The sequence below is a fragment of the Anopheles cruzii genome, chromosome 2, assembly GCF_943734635.1.
Source record: "Anopheles cruzii chromosome 2, idAnoCruzAS_RS32_06, whole genome shotgun sequence".
NCBI lineage: Eukaryota > Metazoa > Arthropoda > Insecta > Diptera > Culicidae > Anopheles > Anopheles cruzii.
Genome location: NC_069144.1, coordinates 57,439,987 through 57,457,517, shown reverse-complemented (window position 1 = coordinate 57,457,517; position 17,531 = coordinate 57,439,987). Strand labels below are relative to the sequence as shown.

At 53.0% G+C, this 17,531-nt stretch overlaps 4 protein-coding genes across 4 annotated transcripts; 2 read left to right on the top strand and 2 right to left on the bottom strand.

The window, feature by feature from the left end:
• Nucleotides 1-405: 405 nt before the first annotated feature.
• Nucleotides 406-1,030, top strand: LOC128267340 (U6 snRNA-associated Sm-like protein LSm5). The gene is made up of 3 exons (XM_053004152.1): nucleotides 406-527; nucleotides 622-818; nucleotides 893-1,030. Exons 1-3 carry the CDS (start codon nucleotides 482-484, stop codon nucleotides 932-934), a joined length of 285 nt encoding a protein of 94 aa, XP_052860112.1. The 5' UTR covers nucleotides 406-481; the 3' UTR covers nucleotides 935-1,030.
• Nucleotides 1,008-1,748, bottom strand: LOC128267339 (uncharacterized). The gene is made up of 2 exons (XM_053004151.1): nucleotides 1,703-1,748; nucleotides 1,008-1,627 (listed from the first exon to the last, which is right to left on the bottom strand). The coding sequence occupies exons 1-2, from the start codon at nucleotides 1,733-1,735 to the stop codon at nucleotides 1,049-1,051; spliced, it is 612 nt and encodes a 203-aa protein (XP_052860111.1). The 5' UTR covers nucleotides 1,736-1,748; the 3' UTR covers nucleotides 1,008-1,048.
• A 1,359-nt stretch (nucleotides 1,749-3,107) lies between these two features.
• LOC128267071 (uncharacterized) lies at nucleotides 3,108-4,234 on the top strand. The gene is made up of 3 exons (XM_053003862.1): nucleotides 3,108-3,364; nucleotides 3,447-3,533; nucleotides 3,610-4,234. Exons 1-3 carry the CDS (start codon nucleotides 3,108-3,110, stop codon nucleotides 4,016-4,018), a joined length of 753 nt encoding a protein of 250 aa, XP_052859822.1. The 3' UTR covers nucleotides 4,019-4,234.
• Nucleotides 4,235-6,031: 1,797 nt separating this feature from the next.
• LOC128267070 (uncharacterized) lies at nucleotides 6,032-11,381 on the bottom strand. The gene is made up of 7 exons (XM_053003861.1): nucleotides 9,063-11,381; nucleotides 8,478-9,002; nucleotides 7,786-7,845; nucleotides 7,368-7,637; nucleotides 7,120-7,299; nucleotides 6,652-7,051; nucleotides 6,032-6,576 (listed from the first exon to the last, which is right to left on the bottom strand). Exons 1-7 carry the CDS (start codon nucleotides 11,370-11,372, stop codon nucleotides 6,572-6,574), a joined length of 3,750 nt encoding a protein of 1,249 aa, XP_052859821.1. The 5' UTR covers nucleotides 11,373-11,381; the 3' UTR covers nucleotides 6,032-6,571.
• Nucleotides 11,382-17,531: the final 6,150 nt, after the last annotated feature.

Genomic DNA, 17,531 nt, shown 5'->3' with positions numbered 1-17,531 from the left:
GACGCTTGCTGAAAATGGCGGTTAATGTCGCTGCCAGTTCAAATTGGTTGCTTTGACTGGTCGAATGAAGAGTATACAAGAAAAAGAAAAACATGGCACCCGTTTCGAGCAATGTCAAACGTAATCGTTCAGTTGATAAAATCGACGGTTTCAGAGTCAATTTCTATAAAACCCCTGTTTGCGCAGTATTGTAAATCTACAATAAAGCTTTACAATTCATTCTTAAACCATCTGGAGAACAACCATCCTCATCGACAGGTTTAAAATATTCTGGGCAGTGTTTCGATTGCCATTCTCTTTGAGCTCTACGAACGTGCTCCGTTCGAGCTGTTCTAGATTTTTTGACAGCATTAGCCGGTGAGTTACAAATTGTAAACAAAACATTTTAACCGGCGTCTTTTCAGTGGTCCACGCGTGAAATTTTTGGGGCCAACGTTTTGCGGTGCATTATTGAATAGCGTTCCTCACTCCTGGCTTCGTTATGACGCAAACAAGTGTGGCAAACCAATCGACACTTCTACCACTCGGTAAGTACGAGCCCTGGGAAGGCCAGCGTATAAAGCCTCGTTCGTCGCTGTTCTGGTAATAATTTGCCTGTTTTTCTCTGGTTCCCGGTCGCAGAACTGGTAGACAAGTGTATTGGCTCACGGATACATATTATCATGAAAAATGATAAAGAAATCGTCGGCACGCTGCTAGGATTCGATGATTTCGTTAACATGCTGTTGGAGGACGTGACGGAGTACGAGAATACACCGGAAGGTAGAAGGATAACGAAGCTGGACCAGATACTGCTCAACGGTAACAACATTACTATGGTAAGCTTCACGTGTCTGACCTTTAGTGCTATAGTGTTGTAATTATTGTTCTTTACGTGGCCTATCGTTTGCAGCTTGTACCCGGTTCTAGCGGAGACCTGCCCGATGCATCGTAGGACGGTGGATTGCTGCGAAGCTGGAAAATTCGTATCACTTTCCAAAATGCTAATTAAACTAATTAAAGACCGTGTTGGGAGCGGATGAAACGTAAAAATGGTGCCTTTATTTTGCTACACTCCCCCCGTCAGAATCACAGGCATTGCTTCCACTTCCTTGATGTTTTCCTTAATTTTCTCCTCCTTTTCTTGATCGGCCTGATCGCTGTGGATCACGGTGATCACCGTGACAGAGGTGGTGTTTTTTGGCACCTGCGTAGTAGCGACGGTGGTAAACACTTCCGTCTCCGATCCGGTGGTTGACTCATACTCCGTTTCGGCAGTGGTGTCCTCGTGATCTTCCTCATCATCATCATCTGCAACCGTTACGTTCGAACTGCTGGCCACTAACACAACAGTCAGCTTCACAACACCCGCGGCATCAGTTTCGTTGGAGTACACCGTCTTTTGCGTTTCAGCAACAACATTTTTTCCTTCCGGGTTGACCCAAATATGTGCCACCGGACTGATGGCGTTTGCCGATTGTAAATGTAGCTCAGAAACATTGCCCGTTTTCAGCGTTCTATTGCTCGGAGTATCAGACTCATCGTGGACGACAACCACACTGTTCGCCAGACTGTTGAGAGCAGCACCGAGACCGGCGCCGTTCTGAGAAACTGGAATCGCCACCGTCACGGTGCACAGCATCCCAAACTGCAATTGCAAGCGGTAAAACTGTTAAGAAGGCCACAAGATGATCGCAACATTATCTCAGACGTCTCCACCTACGAGAAATAATGTCATTCCGGCGATTAGCGACATTCTGCAATCGGTAAACCACTGGTTCTAGCTGGCCGTCACTTCTGGTGGCTATTATTGCACTAACTTCCGATGATAAAATCGTTCCCGGCGCACAGTCTCGCTGGTTTTATGCGATCCGAAGGCCGTTAATGGGCAGAGTACCCAAAGAAACAAAGCAACAAAAGTGGCCTCCAGTGAACCAGTTCCTGCGACGGGCTGTTTCACGTTGACATTGATCCGTCGCTTCGCTTAGTGGAGCCCGTGATGCGGTTAGCGACAAGCGGTGCGCTTTGCCGTGAAAATTAGCATCTACCCCGCAGCATCACATGTCGTGACGGACTAATTCCGTTGCTACGCCGTGGCAGCGCAAAATGTGCCATGGATTTTTGAAAGGCACAGATTGCAAGGCTCCATTATATTTATTCTTTACAAAATCCCTACGAACACTCTGTTTCTGAACCGATTACGCTACCGTTACGAAATCTCTTAAATCTTACCTCAAAACTGTTATATGGACATGCTGCTCTGTTGGTTTGTTGAAAGACTGGCGCTATGCCGGTTAACACAAGATCAAAGCCAACCAGGGCAGTGACCCATGCTACTGGGCAATAACGTAAATTATGTTGAAATAACAAATAATATTTGTACTAGATGTAAAGCGTAACGTCGAGATTGCTAATTTCCTTATTTCCTAATAGCCTAATCTGATGGCACGCTAATTGATCTTTAGCACCGTTTAACCGGATGAAAGCATCTGCGTCAACGTATAAACGGTTTAATATACTACCAACAAGTGCGTAAAGGAAGCATTTTTGTCCTCTACCGAGGAAACAGAGGAGGAGAGGTCTGATCTGAGGAGACAATGAGGAATTTTCCGGCTTACCCATTAGCACTTCGGAATAAACAAATTAGCTTCTGGGGCGCTGTGTCTAGCGAAAACAACACAATCAACGCACACCGATTGATTTTTCGGCACGATAGAATTGCACCATTATGATCGTATCGTCACGAAGAATCTGAGATCCATCTGACGGCGGGCCGGTTCAATCTCACCCATGTCACTTCCGTTGTGGATGATAATTAGTGCTCCGATTTGTGGCGCGAAGATCGGTTGAAGCCATCTAAGCGCGGTGATGACGTTGTAACAAAATGACGAACCTTCAGCACGGCCCACCACCGTTGAGGTGACATCCGTGTGCTAAACGATGCGAAATAAATACACGTATAAATAGACCTGATGGGCCACACGGGAGGATGGTGTCATTTGCCAGCGCACATCCGAAAGGATCAGTGATCATTTGCCGGGTTTGCTTTCTGTAACACGCTTCCCCCAAATCGAACGAGATCACCGCTCTTCGAGTGCCATATTTTGTGAGAAACTACTTGTGAAACAATGGTACCGATGGGAAAGCTGATTGTGACACTGTGCTGCGTTTGCTGGGCCGGGCGGTTGTGTGTGGCGGTGCCGATCCCGGACAGTGATGGCGACTTGGTGGATTCGTTGTCGTCGTCGAAGGAAGACAGCCAGGGCTTCTCGCTCAAGAGCCTCTATAGCCCGGCGGAGTACGGCTCGGGTGGGGTGACGGTAAATGAGCTGGGCGATACAGTGGTGGCGGTCAATGATAGTTCAGCCAACACCACGCAGGAACTGTAAGCCAAACCACGTTTTCAGGCTTTCACGAGCAGGATATTTTAAATGATCGCGCATGATTCTTTCTTTACGTTCCTCTAGCTACGTTATCAAAGCAGTAGTTTACGAAATTGGAATACTGGTCAATACGCCAGATAATGAAACCCTGGAAGACGGCGAGCCAATCACGTATGTATCGTTGAACCACCAGCGGCGGAAAGAACTGTAGCGATTGTATTCGATCCGTTATCTTGTCTCCCACCAGCCATCAGCAGGTGGACCTGACGTTCTTTAGCCACAGTGACAACGGAACGCACTTCGATCTGGGCGATATACCGGTTCCGGTTCACACGAGCATACAAGGCCAGGTGTTCACGGGGATCGCACCCGTACACCTTGGCGCGGTACCGACAAACTTGACCGATCTGCTTACCGCCCTGCCGATCGCCGGCACCGTCGTGAACATTACGCAAAGCAACAGCTCTTACGTGGAGCTCCACAGGCACAACATCAGCGATGCGCCTGTGCTGCTGTCCCACAACGATCTGGCCACTCTGTCGTTCGCAAATTCGGCCAGTGACCCGCTCGTGCCGAATGCGGTCGACGAAACGGTCCTTGGGCTGGCGGCACCCAGCACGAAGCAGGTGCCCGGTGAAGAGGACAAGCACGACTAGCGGCGGTGTGCCACGTGACTTGTAAATTAGTTTCTAAGGTTAAGCTTACTTTTAAAACTGTACGACGCTAGCAACTGTGTGTGATCTTTGTGGGCAGCGATCTTGTCTCACTACACTCTAATATCTTCGAGAGAAAGCCGATTATTGTTTGGCAACAATTGCGCCCAATGTACGTGCGTGTGTGTATGCCCGAGAGACTTAGTCACGTATTTAAATACACCTTACGGTTTAAGATTTTAAATGTTTCTTTGTGTACTTTATTTGCTCGTTAGAGGCTTTATGCTGAAACCATTTTTTTTGTTAAGTCAATCCGGGATTAGACTTTAGTTGTACAGCCGAAGATCATTCCAGAGCATGATTCACGTTTTGCGAACCCCGAACTGTGTACCGAATGCTTTGGCCGCGCTCTATTTTGGTCCAGCTCCAGCTGTTGACAACGCTCACAGTGTCCTCGCATAATGTTGCTAAAGCAACCAAAGCAACCGAAGCAACCGATAAACAGCGTACTCACGCGTTTCTATAGTAACAGACGCAGCACACGGCAGTATGATCGCAAAGAAGACAAACAGTGTCCCTGATCTTTTCCTCGAGATTCCTCGAAAGCCGACAGGAATTTTCCCTTGATTTTCCTCACTCCGGTCGATGGAAAAATTGTGTCTCGTTCATCAAAAGTGCACGATGATGTGTAACAAACACCAATGATCAATATTTGATATTTGTTGCTTAATAGCGCCTGTCGATCGTTGAGGTAAACAATTGGTGGTAGCGACATTCGAATAAACGGTTCGTGGTGAGCAAGTGCGACTTCCGCAACGTGCCATGTGAGTCAGATGGATGACTTGCACTGAATGCGAAATTACTTCCCATTTCGAGAAGGTGATACCATTTCAGTATTCTTCCACTCGTAGTCGATGTCGCAAATTCCTCCGTACTGCGAAATTTCAGATACACGTAAGATGCCCGTACTCCGGAAAAGACCCACGCTCAGCGACGGGAAGGCGCTCTACCGAGGATTCATCGTTTCGCGACATCGTCAGTCATTAGCATCTGGCGGGGTGTAACGGTCAACAAACACGGCAAACAACTTGTCGACCGAGGGGTAAACGATAAGAAGTGAAGTCAACTGAACAGCGTAAGGTATGTCAGGCGTTTCGCAGATCAATTAGATCGCCCAACGGAAGCACCTGTGCCGCACACCGTAGTGTCGCGGTATAGTGTCATCGTCGAATAGGGCGAGAATAGCTGCACGCGTTTACTAATGTGTGTAGGTTTGTGTTGAGTTTTATTTGGACTACGAAAAATCGTTCCCTGTGCGCCTTATTCATGTTCTTTTTGCAATCTATTTTTCGTCTGCTGTACCTCTCACCGCACCGTAAAACTGTGTGATAAAGGGTTTAGCTCTCTCTTATCTTACATATTTTGTCGAGTTGAACGTATTTGCATTATATAACGCGTGCCCTCAATTTGCTTTCTACCAAGTAGAACATAGGTTCTATGACTCGCAGAGTATTCTCAACAAATCTTACCAATTAACTGAATCCGCAGCATACAAGACCATGCGAGTGACGCCCGACAAACAATCTCCCGCGGTGTAGAGAGAAGTTTGTCTCTTTACAATAAATTATAAAAAATTTAAATCACGAAATGAAGCAAGATATTACAGTGATGTTCGCGTTTCACGATACGTCCTTGTAAGAATGCACTCGTTTGCCACAATCGCACAACCAAATGGAGAAAGGATTGTGAAAAAAGGTTTGAAAGGAAGCTACTGTACATCTACAACCACGTGGTCGATAGTGCTAGCAACGTTTTTTCAAAAGGTACGCGAAGAATCCAGATCATTACATATATTTAATGCATAAAGATCATCATCATTCGAAATAAATTACGTGAACCAGTCATTCAAAAACAATCTTAAAGGCTAAAGAACTCAGGTTCAACATTGATCGGCATTAGGTATGACAAGGAGAGAGTTTACAAAAGTCCAGGACAGGACGCAACTGGAGTTTCTTTACGCATACACACACACACGCGCGCAGATAGTTGAAAAAGAAAGAATAAAAAACGACCGAAAATGTTTATTGTTCCTGTACAAGTTTTACTTTCTCTTTATAGTGTTGTGTATGTATGAATGTGTGTGGGTTGGGCTTTTGTTCCGTGATTCGCTTCTTACATTTTTCACAATCTTTACTTGATTATTAAGTTACCTAATGAAACATTACAAAGAAATTATTGGAAAGAAAACATTATCATTTCTCGCTTAGTTATACACTGTCGTTATACATGATGCTGTGGCTGCGCCATAACCGGGGCTTGCGGCCCGGGCGTGCTTGCTGGAACCCTCCTGTGCGCGGCCTAGCATGCCGAGGGAACCCAGTGTGTCCAGCAGCTCTATACAGCTAAGCGGCCGCAGCAGCTGGGCGATCGCTCTGTTTTCTTTTGGTTTTCCACCGACGAACGGAGCTCACGCACGAGACCAACATTCTCCGGACCGGGGGGGTGGGGCGGAGGTGTAGCTGTGCACAGTCCGGCACAGCAGTCTGAAGTGGATTTTTAATCTACAACGAAAGGAACACACCGGGCAATGTAGATGGGAGATGATCGCAGCATTTACCGCCGGCTGTTACACCTACCTATAACGTGACTTTCGAGCTCGATCGTTTTCATCATTTTGCTGCTGTTGGAAGTGGGCTGCGGGATGATCGTGATTTCGTCGTTGATCTTGAGCGGTTTCAGCAGCGAATCGCCACCGCCGCCGCGCATGCCCGACGAGGACGTTCCACTACCCGCCGACGATGCCGCCGAGTTTCCGATGAGGTTCATGGCGCTCTGCTGGACGTTGCCCCCACCCTTGCCCTTGCTGTCCACAGTCTTCTTCGCTACCGTGCTGTGGGCCGAGTAGACGTGGCTCTCGAACTGTTTGTACATGCCGAAGGTCGCGGTACAGACGGTACACTTGTACGAGAGGTGGGCAGGTTTCAGTGTCATGCTGTGATCGCGAGACACGTGGTTCAGTAACTTCCATTGGTACACCTGTGCGGGCGGAGGAGACAAGTTAAATGAAATAATGCTCCAATCCGAAGAGACATCGTGTGCCGTACCCTTCCGCACACCGGACAGCGGCCCGCATCCTTTCCCTTGTTGGCGGCCTCCTGCATCGAGCTGGTGACGAGACCGTGCGAACCAAGCAGATGCCGTTCGAGGCCCTGGTCGGTGAAGAACCGATACTGACACTTTTGACAGTTTAACGGTGGCCGATTGTAGATCATTTTCGGGTGTATCTGTAACCGGGTAAACCAGTGCATGAGTGAACGGTGCACGTGAGGGCCGTGCGTCAGAGACACCTTACCTTCACTTTGTGTATCCACTGCATGTGGTTGCGCAGCTGGTCCAAGTCTTTGATGTATCCGTCGCAGATTTCGCACACCACGAACGCGGTCTTGCCACCGCCCGGGATTTGGCCCGGCTTGACGGCCGACGTGCCCTGGGACTGCAGCTTCGACAAAGCGCCGGCAATGTTCGCCATGTTCGCACTGTTCGACGACGATTGGCGCGGGAGCGGCGTGATCGAGATGCTGGGCGGTTGGGCTGTTTTCGTTGTCTTCATGTTGGAAACATTCTGCCCACGGGGGGAGAGAGAGAGACCGATTAGCTGGCGAGTCCTGATCTAACGGGATGCACCCGACTAACACCGCAACTCTCCCAACAAAACGCAACAAAATTACGTACAGAAATCAAAAGCAACGGAAAATAAAAGGAAAACCAACCTGAATTGTTATTGAGGAGTTGGTATTGGCAAGAAGTGATCTTCCGGCGTTGAGTGAGTTCTGTGGTGTCGTGTCGTGACGCATTCCAGCGAGTGTTTTTGTGTGTATGAGGAGAGTTCGGGTGGTGTTTGTGTGATTGCAAGTCAAGCCGTGCGCCGTGATGGGGATGTTGTGATGGCCGTGGAAACCGACCAACAGATGGGATGGGTGTGGACAGAGAAAGAGAAAGATAGAACATAAGTCAGAAACAATATAAATAATACGGAATAAAGTGGGAAAAATATACAACAAATCGAACAAAGAGAATCAGAACGGGTAACTATTGACCACCGAACCCAAGTTTAGGAGTTTTGTACAAAAGTGTTAACGCGCTTCGAAGTAACTGTAAACAACCATTCCGAATATTAATCCCGGAACACACAACATCATGCGCTGCACCAGGCAGATTGTGTTTCCGACCCTCGCCAACAGTCCCCAAAATTGCAAGTCCTGACGATTAAAAGGCCGAGCTCTACCAAACAAACGGTGGGAAACCGAGCCGGGTTCTTTGGTTAGTGTAGCGTGGTATAATACAGGCCACGGCCCTTCCACAAACCAACCACAATCTAGCAAAACGATTAGCGCTCCAAACGAGCGGAATGCGAATATAGAAACGAAAAAACAAAACGAAAAAAAAACGGGTGGCAATTTACCGGCGCGTATTTACTAAATCCTCCCGCCACTGCGGCAGCGGCCAGCGCCGATGCCGACAGCTGGAGGTTATTGGGTATTACCATTCCGGCACCGGCCAATGTGTTGCGGATGGCGGCGGACGCCGCGGCCGCCACGTTCACACCGGCGCCTCCGCCCCCGGCCGTTCGCAGGCTGGCGGCCGCCGCCGCCGTGATGCCCGTCGGCGACGGAATGATGGACGGTGCCCGGCCAACACCTCCCAGGCTGCCGCCACCACCGGTACCGACGGCTCGGGCCCGCAGGGCGGCGGCCTGTGCGGCGGGCGACAGGTTCGCTAGGTTGTTCACGTTGGCGGCGTTCACGGACACCATGCCCAGATGCTGTTGGGCGGCCGCGAGCGATTGGGCGTGGTGCTGCTGCTGTTGCTGCTGCAGAGCCTGGTGTGCGGCAAGGTGTTGCTGCGTCAGCTGCACCGACTGCTGCTGCTGGTTGATGCGCTGCTGGTTGGCAAGGGCTAGGTTCTTCTGCTGCTGGGCGGTCATGGCCTAAAAGTGGATTGCGTTAGTGTTTTGGAATGGATACCCCAGCCCGGCGCGTACGCGTACCTGATAGGCCGTGGCGGTGCCGACGAGACCGTGCTTCGGCTTGATGCGCGGTATCTTTGCCGGCGGCTCCCAGTCGACCGGTGGGTTGAGGTTGATCTCGGGCCGGAACTTTTTCGCGCACGCCACCGCGTGCCGGGCGAGCTTCGATTTGCCATTGTCCTCGAACAGACAGTTCGGGCAGTGGTGGTACGAGAGCGCCTTCTCCATGCGCCCCTTGATGTTGTGGACCGCCTCCATGTGGAAGAGGATGTCGTGCGGTGGCCGCGTCTCGTACGCGCAGAAGTTACACTTGTACACGAAGTTGCGCATGTGCGGCGTCTCGTAGTGGTGCGCCATCACCAGCGACGACTCGGACCGGAACGGGCAGTACTCGCAGCGCTTCACCTCGAACTTGTACGGTTTGTTGTTCTCCTTGCTCTGCTCCAGGTTCTTCATCAGCGAGTTGATCGCGAGCTGCGTGCTCGGCGACGGTTTGCCCTCCCGGTCGCGCTTCCGCTTCTGCTGCCGCAGCAGATCGGTCTGCACGAACTCCTGCACCAGGTTGATGCCGATGTTCATGAAGAACTTGCCGAGCGGGTTCTCGAAGTAGTTTTCCGACTTTTTCGCGTCCCCCCCACCGGCCGTGCTCCCACTGCCCGTGACGCCGCCACCGCCGCCACCTCCGAGGACATCCTTTTCCGACGACGGCAGGATGATGTGCTCCATGTCCGCTTTCACCTCCTTGATCAGCACCTTCGTCTTGTGCTCCTCGTCTGACGCTTCGTCGTCGGTGGACGTGTCCAGTTCGTCCCACTCGTCATCATCGTCCGTGGGCCGCTTCCGCTTCCGGCCGGTATCGCGGCCGGGTTCCTTCTGGGTAGCATCCGGCGCCGATCTCGCTTCGGCGGTCGCACTTGCGTCCGCCGCCGCTGACTGTTGGTTGCTGGCGGCGTCCTTTTTGTCCGCACCTTCCGCCGCGTCCGCGGCGGCGGTGGCTAATGGGTCGACCGATCCGCCACCGGACTCGTCTAACTTTTTGCGCATCTCCTTGATGTGCACCTCCAGGTCGTCGACGATGTCGCGCAGATTGTCGACCGGCGGCTTCTCGTAGATGTACGGCACGATAAACGAGGGTGCCTCCAGCACGAACATATCGTCGGTCAGGGCGGGCAGCAGAGGAGTGACCGGGGTCAACGGTGGTGCCACAACCTTGGCGTAGTTACCACCCGCCATCAGTACGCCCGCCGACGTCGCCGAGGGCGATACGGAGTTTAGCAAACTGCGCGAATTGCCCACAAACTGACCACCGGCGGCGGCTGCGGCAGCGGCGGCGACGGCGAGAGCATTGCCGGCCATACCGTACCCTCCACCTCCTCCCATGGGGCTTCCTCCCGCAGCGATTGCAGCGGCTTTGGCCAGTAGGGAGGCATTGTTTCCCATACCCGTCGCCGGTGATCCGGGCGCTCCGAGAACGTTCGCCGATCGTTGATTGTTCATCAGTGTGTTGGTGTCGATGATGACCAGCGTCGGTGGGTCCTTTCCGGTTCCGCTTCCCGTTGATGCCCCGCCGCTACTGTTCATAAGGAGCGATTTTTGCGATGATCCCTTGTAGGCCACCGGGAACGAACCGAGCTGACCGCTACCACCGACTGCCGCCAGCAGCGAACCCCGCATCGCCCCTCCGGTCGTGTCCGGAGCAAGTGGATCGTCGATGATCTCCTGTATGTCGTCATCGTCGTCGTCCTCATCGTCGGTGGACACCAGGGACGGCGGGGCTGCCCCTCCCGCAGCATGCAGCATGATCCCGGGTGGCAGCGACCGTCGCGATCGGGACGCGCTCGATCGCGAACGCACCGTACCGGCTTCCGTCATCGATGCGCTTCCGGTCGCCGGCGGCATCTCTCCGTCCACTTCGTCGTCCTCTATCACCACACAATCGTCCTCCTTGTCGCTCAGGAACGTTACGTCACCATCACAGTCACCACCGCTACCGTCACCGTTCTGGTTGCTAATGGCAACAGGAAACCCACCGTTCGAAGGTTTGCTGCCGCCGCTGTGGAGTGATTTTTGGACCACCTCTGGCGTTGCCACTCGGACCGTGTCCTCGAGCATCGGGAGCCGATCACCACCTTCCGTCTTCTTTTTCTTCTGCTTCTCGCCTTCGTCCGCCAGTTTCGGTTTCGCCGTCGATCGGTGCTGCTGGTGGTCGGTTTCCGCAGGCTCTTCCACGTCACTTCCACCATCGGAATCGGAGTTGATACTGACCGGTTTGTCATCGTCCTCTTCTCCTTCCTCATCTTCCTCCTCATCGCCTTCGTCTTCCTCTGCCATCGTGTCCACCGCCACCGGTCGGTTTGCTTTCGGCTTCGCGGCATTCGTTTTCTGCACCACCACATCGCCCTCGACCTCCGACTCTTGGTGACCGTTCTGGGTCACGCTGGAACTGCGATCCACTGATCCGTTGTCACCGGAATTCCCGTCCAGTTCCTTTCCGTTTTGCTTGGAGGTAGATCCGGATTCGGTCCGGGCTGCCGCCTCCCCCTCCTCATCATCGTCGTCGTCGTCATCCAGATCGAGATCGATGATCCCTCCTCCGTCGACCTTCACCTTCTTCTGCTGTATGCTGGCCGTATCGTCTTTCCTCTGGGGCAACTTTTCAATCGTCACTTCCGCCAGGTTTGGCAGCACCATCGACGGTGACGACGATGGAGTTGTTTTTGACAGAGCGGGTGGTCGCTTGGTTGCCGCACCATTCTCGACACTCGGCCGGCTGCTGTTCATGGTGGTGGTGGTTGTCGTTGTGTCGCTGCTACTGCTATTGCGACGACGTTTGTTGCTGCTGCTGCTGCTGCTGTTGGGTTGCTTTGATTGGTTACCGCCGTCACCGTCGCTACCGTCTGTCACTTTTGGGGAACCTCGTTCGCTAGATGGCGCTCGCGCTGGCGGAGTTGCTGCTGTGCCACGGTCACTGCCGTCGGTTTGTTTTTCCTCGCTTTCGTCTTGTTCCTCGACAGCATCCACTTCCTTGGCCGCCACCTTCTTTGACTCCTTTGACGTTTCTTCTTCTGGTTCTGTTTCTTGTTTGTCTGCGTCCTGTTCGCTGCTGACAACCGTTTTCTGTTCATCGACGTCACCGCCCTCACCGTCGTCGGCAGCCTCCCCTTCACTGTCCCCTTCGGTGCTGTTTCCCTTCTGGTTCGCAGCGGACACTACCGCTGCCTTCTTCAGGGACACTACCTCTGGTGCCGGTTCCGTTCCGTTCACCTCGCCGTTTTCCTTCGGCTGCTCATCGGCCGTCGTCGTCGTCGTTTCCGTGGCATTCGCGCCGACTTCGCCCATCGCTTCCTTGCCGGCGTGGGAGGATGCCACGTTGGACGAGAGGCGCACGTACACACGCACGCACGCAGCAACACACGGGGACGACGATGCTCACGGTTCGATGGTTCGATCTAGTAGCCCTACAACGAGAAAGAGCGAAGGATCCATTTTAGATTTAGAAGGATTTGAACAGACTCTCGGTGTCAAAAGATACGGATTGCCATCACCATCGATCGTCTGCTTTGGGAGAGATGCAGACACTACAGCTACTACTTAGTGTCAGGTAACCAGGAAGGGTTCGCTTTCTTCTGAACTCTGCTGCCTTCAGCCGATCCTTTCCGGTGGCCAGTGGGATTTATCTAGAACAACATTGACCATCACTACCCGTCTCTTCTCTTGACCCCTCTTCGGATTTGGCATGGTGTGAGTCGCAATTTGACCACACGAACTGCTGAGTGAGTGTGTGTGTGTGTGTGTAGGAATGAAAATTGTTAAACTGGCCGTGTCCCCGTCAGCTAGCAGGCAGACGGGAGGTTGGTCCAAAGTCATACTGCACACCAAAAACCCTGGCTGGCACAAATACAACCAAATAAGAGGAATGGAAAAAACCTCTTCAGCCCACCTCAGGTCAGCTCCCGGCCACCCACAGTCAGAGTCACGCCAGTTCTAGAACTAATCGATAAAGTGACCTCCTCTCTGTGGTTCCTGGGGCCCTCCTCTGTGTGTGTGTGTATCCTGAGTGAGGAAGTCCCACATACGCTATCACACAAACACACCATCATCGGGGTAAAATCTCTCGTTTGTGCCACCGCCGCTTCCAGGCCGCATCCTTTCCGCCGACAGAGTGGCCACCGACAAGTAGTCCTTAGGACAACGTAACCCCCGGATGTTGCAAGCGTCATCCCGCTCGCTGGCTGGTGCAGATCCCGTCCCCGTCGCAACGGTATCCCCCGCGCGACCCCCCGAACGCCGACCGGTGTCAAATCCCCACTAACACACTCCATTCTTCCCTCGCGCGCATCGGCCACCTCACCCCCCGATCGACCCGTCAAACTTGGACCACACGAGGCACACGAGCCCCGCTTTGTCGATCCTCTCTCTCTCTCTCAGTCTCTCTCGTTTGCTCCCTGGCATTCTTTCAATAGAAGCGCTTACTGTGCTCTCCTCTCGTTGTTGCACCTCCACGGCCTACCACCGTTTCTTGTCTCTCTCTCCCTCTCGCTCTTTCTCTGGCACGCAAAAACAGTGCTTCGTCGCGCCGCCACACCAGGGCTTGCTTTTCCCTGCCCTCCTCTCCTGCCACCCTGTGCTCTTGCTCCTCGCCCAGCTGTCAGTCCTTCCTCCGCGTGCCTCTGCTACCCTGCCACTCTCCTCGTGTTTTCGTGTGCGATTGCCAACACACACACACACACCGTCTCGGTGTTGCAGCGACGAGGTGTGTGCGCGCGGCAGGCACACTCCGCTGCCGCCGCCGCTTACAACTCTGACGTTTCTCTGCCCCTCCCTTCCGCTGCCGGCGCCAGCACGGACAAAGATCCCCTCCCCGCATCGTCGTCGTCGTGGTCGCTACACAAAATGGCCGGCCGCGTACACAGTGCCGCGTCCGGTGCTCGGGTTTTCCGAAGCCTCCCATTGTTTTTCAAGCCCGACCGGCGGCGACCTCCTGTCTCCTTGGCCAATGTGAGGGCGCAAAATCTATCGATTCCAGAATCGGTGTGTGTGGGTCGGTTGGATCCCGTTCCCTTTAACCAGTACCAAGCATCCTTCATCGTGTTTTGGTGTTTTGGGCAAAAATCACAAATTTTCATTTCATACACACGCCCGACTCATCCTCTTTCTAAAGGGGTTCCCTCTCTGCTTCTTCCCTTACTGCCCCCCGTTGCCCTGACGGATGATGATGACGACGGACATCGTTGCTGACTGCTGCTACGAAGAGAAGAAGAAAAAACTACGGCATTGCCAACCGACCGACCGACCGACCCCAGCCGCCACAGGCCACCAACCAACCCAACCAACAACAGTGAAAACCAAATGCGTCACACACACACACGCACACCGTCAGAAACCGTCGGTGGTGTGTGGTAAGGGCGTGCTGAGCGCAGCGAGCAGTTTTGCTGGCGGTCGCCACCAGATGGCAGCAGCGGTACCTCTGGCGCGGGCCCAGCAGGCGGAGATGACGACGATGATGATGACGATGATATCGCTTAGCAACAACGCTTGCCGCCGCCGCCGACGCCACCGTTGATAGCCGCTCTTGGCACGGACGGGCGGGCGGTTGACGATGGGCGGCGATGAGATGATGATCATCGTGGGGAATCATCGTCATCGCACAGACTATGTGCGTGTCCCTGTGCGAGTTCGGTGGTACCACCAAAATTCCCGCTCTCATTCTATTCTATCGCCGTCCCCCATTCGCCTTCTTGGGGAGTCCCCTCCCCGCCCCACTCCCCTCGATGATGATGCTCTCTGTGTCTCACTAGAGCCCGGAGACGCACCAAGCACGCACGACGACGACGACGCGATAATAGAGAAACAAGGAGAGACAGGGAGAGAGAGAGTAGTAGAGACCCAAAATAACGACGACGCGAATTATGAACACGAAACAGCGAAAAACGTGTTAAATAATCCCAAGAGCCGGGTGGTGGTCGGAAGGATCGCCGGGGTAGGGAAACGCGCAGAACCTCGAGGGCAGACGCCACCGCGCGACGCCCCCGGGAGCCAGGACACGGGGAGACCCCAAGATTTGACTGCCAAAAAGACACTCCATCAGATCATCAGTCGTCGAAAAGGGAGGGTCACGGGGTGGACAGGACCAGGCGGAGAAGAGCAGTACATTTTCCGAGGAACTCGCCCGGATGACGGCAGCGCAGCACCCGGGGCACACACACAGGAGATATGCCGCCATTTTGAATTGTGTGCCAAAAGCCGCTACACACCACCGACAATCCAGGACGTCTCTATGGCTCTCTGTGTCTGTGTGTGTGTTTGTGTGTGATTTAGAGGAAGGTTCTAGCAATCCATTATTCAGTGGAGACCAGTTTTTAAGCGGAATCCATAAATAAGAAGACGGACGCGGCAGAAGGAAATTTAAATCCAATCACGCGGACTTCACGTGTGCAACGTAAGATTTAGGACCCACGAGGCAAGGACTCATCCGTCACTCTCGAGGTTTGCCGCGCCTAGACTGCTCTCAGGACCGGAAAACTTAGGCGGTGTCAAATGATCGCACGCAACAGACAGACTGGGAAATGGTTCGGGGTCCTTTACTTGACACGATTGGTTACGAACACCGCAAAGCATGCTGAGATGTAGCATACGTCAGATTCTGCATGAAAAATGGACGTTAACCTATCGAGGAACATGATTACCGACACACACGCAACATTTCCGGTGGACAGAGTGCGGTAATTCTGAAAATTTGAAATTCTTATCGGAGAGTTTGCGGAGTCCTATTCACTAAAACAACCTATCTTCTGCTTGGTGCGGTTGGTTATCGGACGGTGAGATTGGTTGAGATTGATTTATGGTCTTATCTTACGCTTTGAGTGTTTCATGTTTTCGCATGTCTTCGGGTCTCACGCTCGTCTTCATTGTCGACATTCGTGTGCCGAGAGAAACGGTAAGAAGCAAATCTCTACCCTTTTTAGAGATCTCGGACTCCTCGGACGAAGAATTGTCCGAAACCAGAGCCAGAGTGAGACGTTTGAATGATCACACAGCTTCAAAAAGTAGGCCATACAAGTTACGTCACGTTTGAAGCCCACTTCTACGACCCACCAGAGGTGCGTTTGTGTGTGAATAGAAAGGTCCTTCTTTATGGAGCGAGGTGGCGTTCGCCTCCAGCCTCTCCCAGCAGTGTATCCGATTTTCAGAAGGATCGCCATTTTGATGAAAATTCATGCCACAAATTTTCCCCAAGAAAAACATGTTTTCCAACCAACAACCAAATCCCTTGCATTGTGCGAAGAAGAGAAGACTAAGGACTGAGCAACGCACACACACACACATTCGCGAGTGCGGGCACACGGACATTCTTCGACACAACACACAGTTCGAGATCCGATTCCGCGCGTCCGCTTCCGCACTTCTTCCGACGTCCGCAAAGGTTGAAGGGGGCTGCGTGACACTGCGGCAAGGAACTGCAGGTAAATGTGCGAAGACGGGGCGGGGTGGAAGTGCGGAGAAGGAATAGCCACTAGAAGGCAGGGTCGGTGGCCACAACTGGTAGAGGCGTGCGAGAGAGGTAGCTACCGAGAGAGAGCGAGAGAGAGAGAGAGAGAGAGAGCTGTGAGAGAGTAAGTCGCTAAATGTTGTGAGAGAGAGCGAGAGAGAGCTGCGTAACTTATCGGGAGAGAGCATGCGAGAGAGAGAGAGGGACCCCCCTGGCCCAGGAACTTCTGTCCCATGGTTGCCCGGGGGTGTAATGCGAGGGGGCGGCAATTGTGTGCAGCCGCCCCGTGCATCCCCCTCGGCCTTCCGCTCTCCACCCGCGAGGAGTGTGCCAACAGAGCGATGGCCAGCGGGCGACGCATGGGAACAGGGGGGAGCGGGCTTGGCTGAATTGATTTTAAGCCCCTAGGAAAGGCGCGAGGCGGGAGAGAGGGGAGCCAACTGCCGGTGGGACTCGACGGACGCGGAACGCAGCGCATGTTCCCTTGGTGGTGTTGGTGAGGTTTTCTGCTCCGCGTACTCAGCCACTTCCTCTCTCCCTACCCGGCGGTTTCCCTCTGCTCTAGGGGTGCTTCCACATGGCCAGTTCCACGCCACGCAAGCAAGGTGGGGACGATGGGACGGTGGCGAAGTATTTCGGGGTGCCTCTGATCGGGTTCAGCTCTGAGGGAGTCTCTGACTGGGACCACGGAGAATCATCCACGAAAATGAGATTCGGACCCAGCGGGGGGAACGGGTTGATCGGGAAACGGCAGGAGCGGGGTTCTTTTCTGCAGGAGCTTGGGAAGAAGGTGGTCACACAGTCGATAGTCATTTTTCAAGTATCCAAGATAACACGCGGCCACGCGCATATGTGTGTGTGAGAGAAAGAGAGTGGCGACATCTGCAGGAAAAGTTTGGCAAGAAAAACAACTAAAAAGAGTTCAAAAATAGTATAACCAACAGTCGCCATTACTCATTCACTGAGCACTGAGATTTTGACAGCTGTGTGACGTTTTGCTA

Bases quoted from the DNA above. Each gene is read 5' to 3' on its own strand.
- LOC128267340 (XM_053004152.1), top strand. From the start codon at position 482: ATGACGCAAACAAGTGTGGCAAACCAATCGACACTTCTACCACTCG. The intron at 528-621 runs GTAAGTACGAGC...TCCCGGTCGCAG, and splicing joins ATCGACACTTCTACCACTCG to AACTGGTAGACAAGTGTATT. The intron at 819-892 runs GTAAGCTTCACG...TATCGTTTGCAG, and splicing joins ACGGTAACAACATTACTATG to CTTGTACCCGGTTCTAGCGG.
- LOC128267339 (XM_053004151.1), bottom strand. From the start codon at position 1,735: ATGTCGCTAATCGCCGGAATGACATTATTTCTC. The intron at 1,628-1,702 runs GTAGGTGGAGAC...TTGCAATTGCAG, and splicing joins CCGGAATGACATTATTTCTC to TTTGGGATGCTGTGCACCGT.
- LOC128267071 (XM_053003862.1), top strand. From the start codon at position 3,108: ATGGTACCGATGGGAAAGCTGATTGTGACACTGTGCTGCGTTTGCTGG. The intron at 3,365-3,446 runs GTAAGCCAAACC...ACGTTCCTCTAG, and splicing joins GCCAACACCACGCAGGAACT to CTACGTTATCAAAGCAGTAG. The intron at 3,534-3,609 runs GTATGTATCGTT...GTCTCCCACCAG, and splicing joins GAAGACGGCGAGCCAATCAC to CCATCAGCAGGTGGACCTGA.
- LOC128267070 (XM_053003861.1), bottom strand. From the start codon at position 11,372: ATGGCAGAGGAAGACGAAGGCGATGAGGAGGAAGATGAGGAAGGAGAA. The intron at 7,638-7,785 runs GTTGGTTTTCCT...CCCCGTGGGCAG, and splicing joins ACTCCTCAATAACAATTCAG to AATGTTTCCAACATGAAGAC. The intron at 7,300-7,367 runs GTAAGGTGTCTC...ACCCGGTTACAG, and splicing joins AGTGGATACACAAAGTGAAG to ATACACCCGAAAATGATCTA.